General features: G+C 43.2%; 1 protein-coding gene across 1 annotated transcript in view; it reads left to right on the forward strand.

Moving 5' to 3' along the window:
• Window positions 1–1,552, forward strand: part of LOC107104017 (muskelin) — a 49,186-nt gene that overhangs the window by 37,210 nt on the left and 10,424 nt on the right. The window contains exons 14-15 of the mRNA XM_015403903.1: window positions 198–345; window positions 639–753. Of these exons, the coding sequence (XP_015259389.1) occupies window positions 198–345; window positions 639–753 (263 nt within the window). The remainder of the gene's footprint in view (window positions 1–197; window positions 346–638; window positions 754–1,552) is intronic.

Consider the following 1,552-nt stretch of genomic DNA (forward strand, 5'->3'; position numbering starts at 1 on the left):
AGTTTTCAGCCTTTTTAAAAGCTTCACAATCTGCCTGTTTTAGGTCCTTTAATAAGCAGGAAGCTCATTTCTTCTGTGATTGTTCTCATTTTAATTTTTCCTTCCTGCTTCTTTCATGTTTTTTATCTTTAACAGGAACAATGAGCTTTTTTGTTGTTATTTCATAAAGAAATGAAGGTTTTCCTCCTGTCTCCTAGTTCCAATGACGGGTTTCACCCAGAGAGCCACCATCGACCCGGAGCTTAACGAGATCCATGTGCTCTCCGGGCTCAGCAAAGACAAGGACAAGAGGGAGGAGAACGTACGCAACTCGTTCTGGATCTACGACATAGCCCGGAACAGCTGGTAGGAGCCTCGAGCGTCTTTCAGAGATCTATCTGCTCGTAAACCACAACAACATTCGCAGGAAGTCCTTTGACTCATGCAGAGCAGCTGTCTGCAGCCCTGATCACACCACAGAGCTCAGTCTGCATGCAGCAGAACCAGGCTAACGCTGCTTCCACTTTAATGGCTCATTTAAAAAGTTTTCATTTGTTTTCTCTAACAGGCTGTTGTTGTTGTTTTTTTTCCTCCAGAGCTGCAGGAAGTATTTAGGTTTGATTTTCTGCCCGTCTTCATGCGGCTCTGTGTGTGTTCAGGTCATGCGTGTACAAGAACGATCAGGCGGTGAAGGAAAACCCCAGCAAGACGCTGCAGGAGGAGGAGCCGTGCCCACGCTTCGCACACCAGCTGGTTTACGATGAGATGCACAAGGTGGCGCTCTGACACCAAACAGCTTTAATCCGACATCTCTGATCAGTGCATTCAGGCTTATTCTACAGCTTCTTCTCTAAAAACAAAGATAAAAACTGCTAAATTTAACACATTATGACCAAAAAAAGAGAGTTTGTTCTCCTGGTAATTGACCCGATAGTCGGTCCTGGAGAGCCGCTGTCCTGCAGGTTTAGAGGTCTCCTGCTGATCAACAGGCTTTTGCTGAACTACAATCATCAGAATCAGCTGTGCTAAAGCAGGGAAACCTCTTAAAGCTGCAGGACAGCGGCCCTCAGGGACCCACTTTGGGGACGCCTGGCTTAAAATATTCCTTTAAGGATTAAACATTATTAATCCCACCAGAGGCAATTCGTCTAAGCAGCACACGAGACAGACAGATAAAAAATAACATATTAAAAAAAGATGATTAAACAGAAATGTGACGCGGAGCTTGAAGACCAACATTATTAATAATGATTTAAAAAAACAAGATTGTAAAAGAGATGACAGGTATTTAATTTTTTAACGTTTGGAATTTAAAGGAAAAGTCGGTCAGCAAGAATCATCAATGAACAATTATTAATACCTAAAACTAATACGATCGCAATGATTTAATGAATTTGGCGTTAATCAGTAATAATAATAATTTTCGTTGCGATCACTGAATCTGGGAGCGGCCATTTTTTTGCCCAAACATAGTAGCCCCTCCCTCCTGCCATCTTCCAGCAGTGACGTCACGGTGCGGTAAGCCTAGCGCCATTCTCCCCGCTTTCCAAGCTAAATCAATGGGAACTACTAG

Source organism: Cyprinodon variegatus, unplaced genomic scaffold, assembly GCF_000732505.1.
Source record: "Cyprinodon variegatus isolate N-32 unplaced genomic scaffold, C_variegatus-1.0 Scaffold1592, whole genome shotgun sequence".
In the NCBI taxonomy this organism is placed as follows: Eukaryota; Metazoa; Chordata; class Actinopteri; order Cyprinodontiformes; family Cyprinodontidae; genus Cyprinodon; species Cyprinodon variegatus.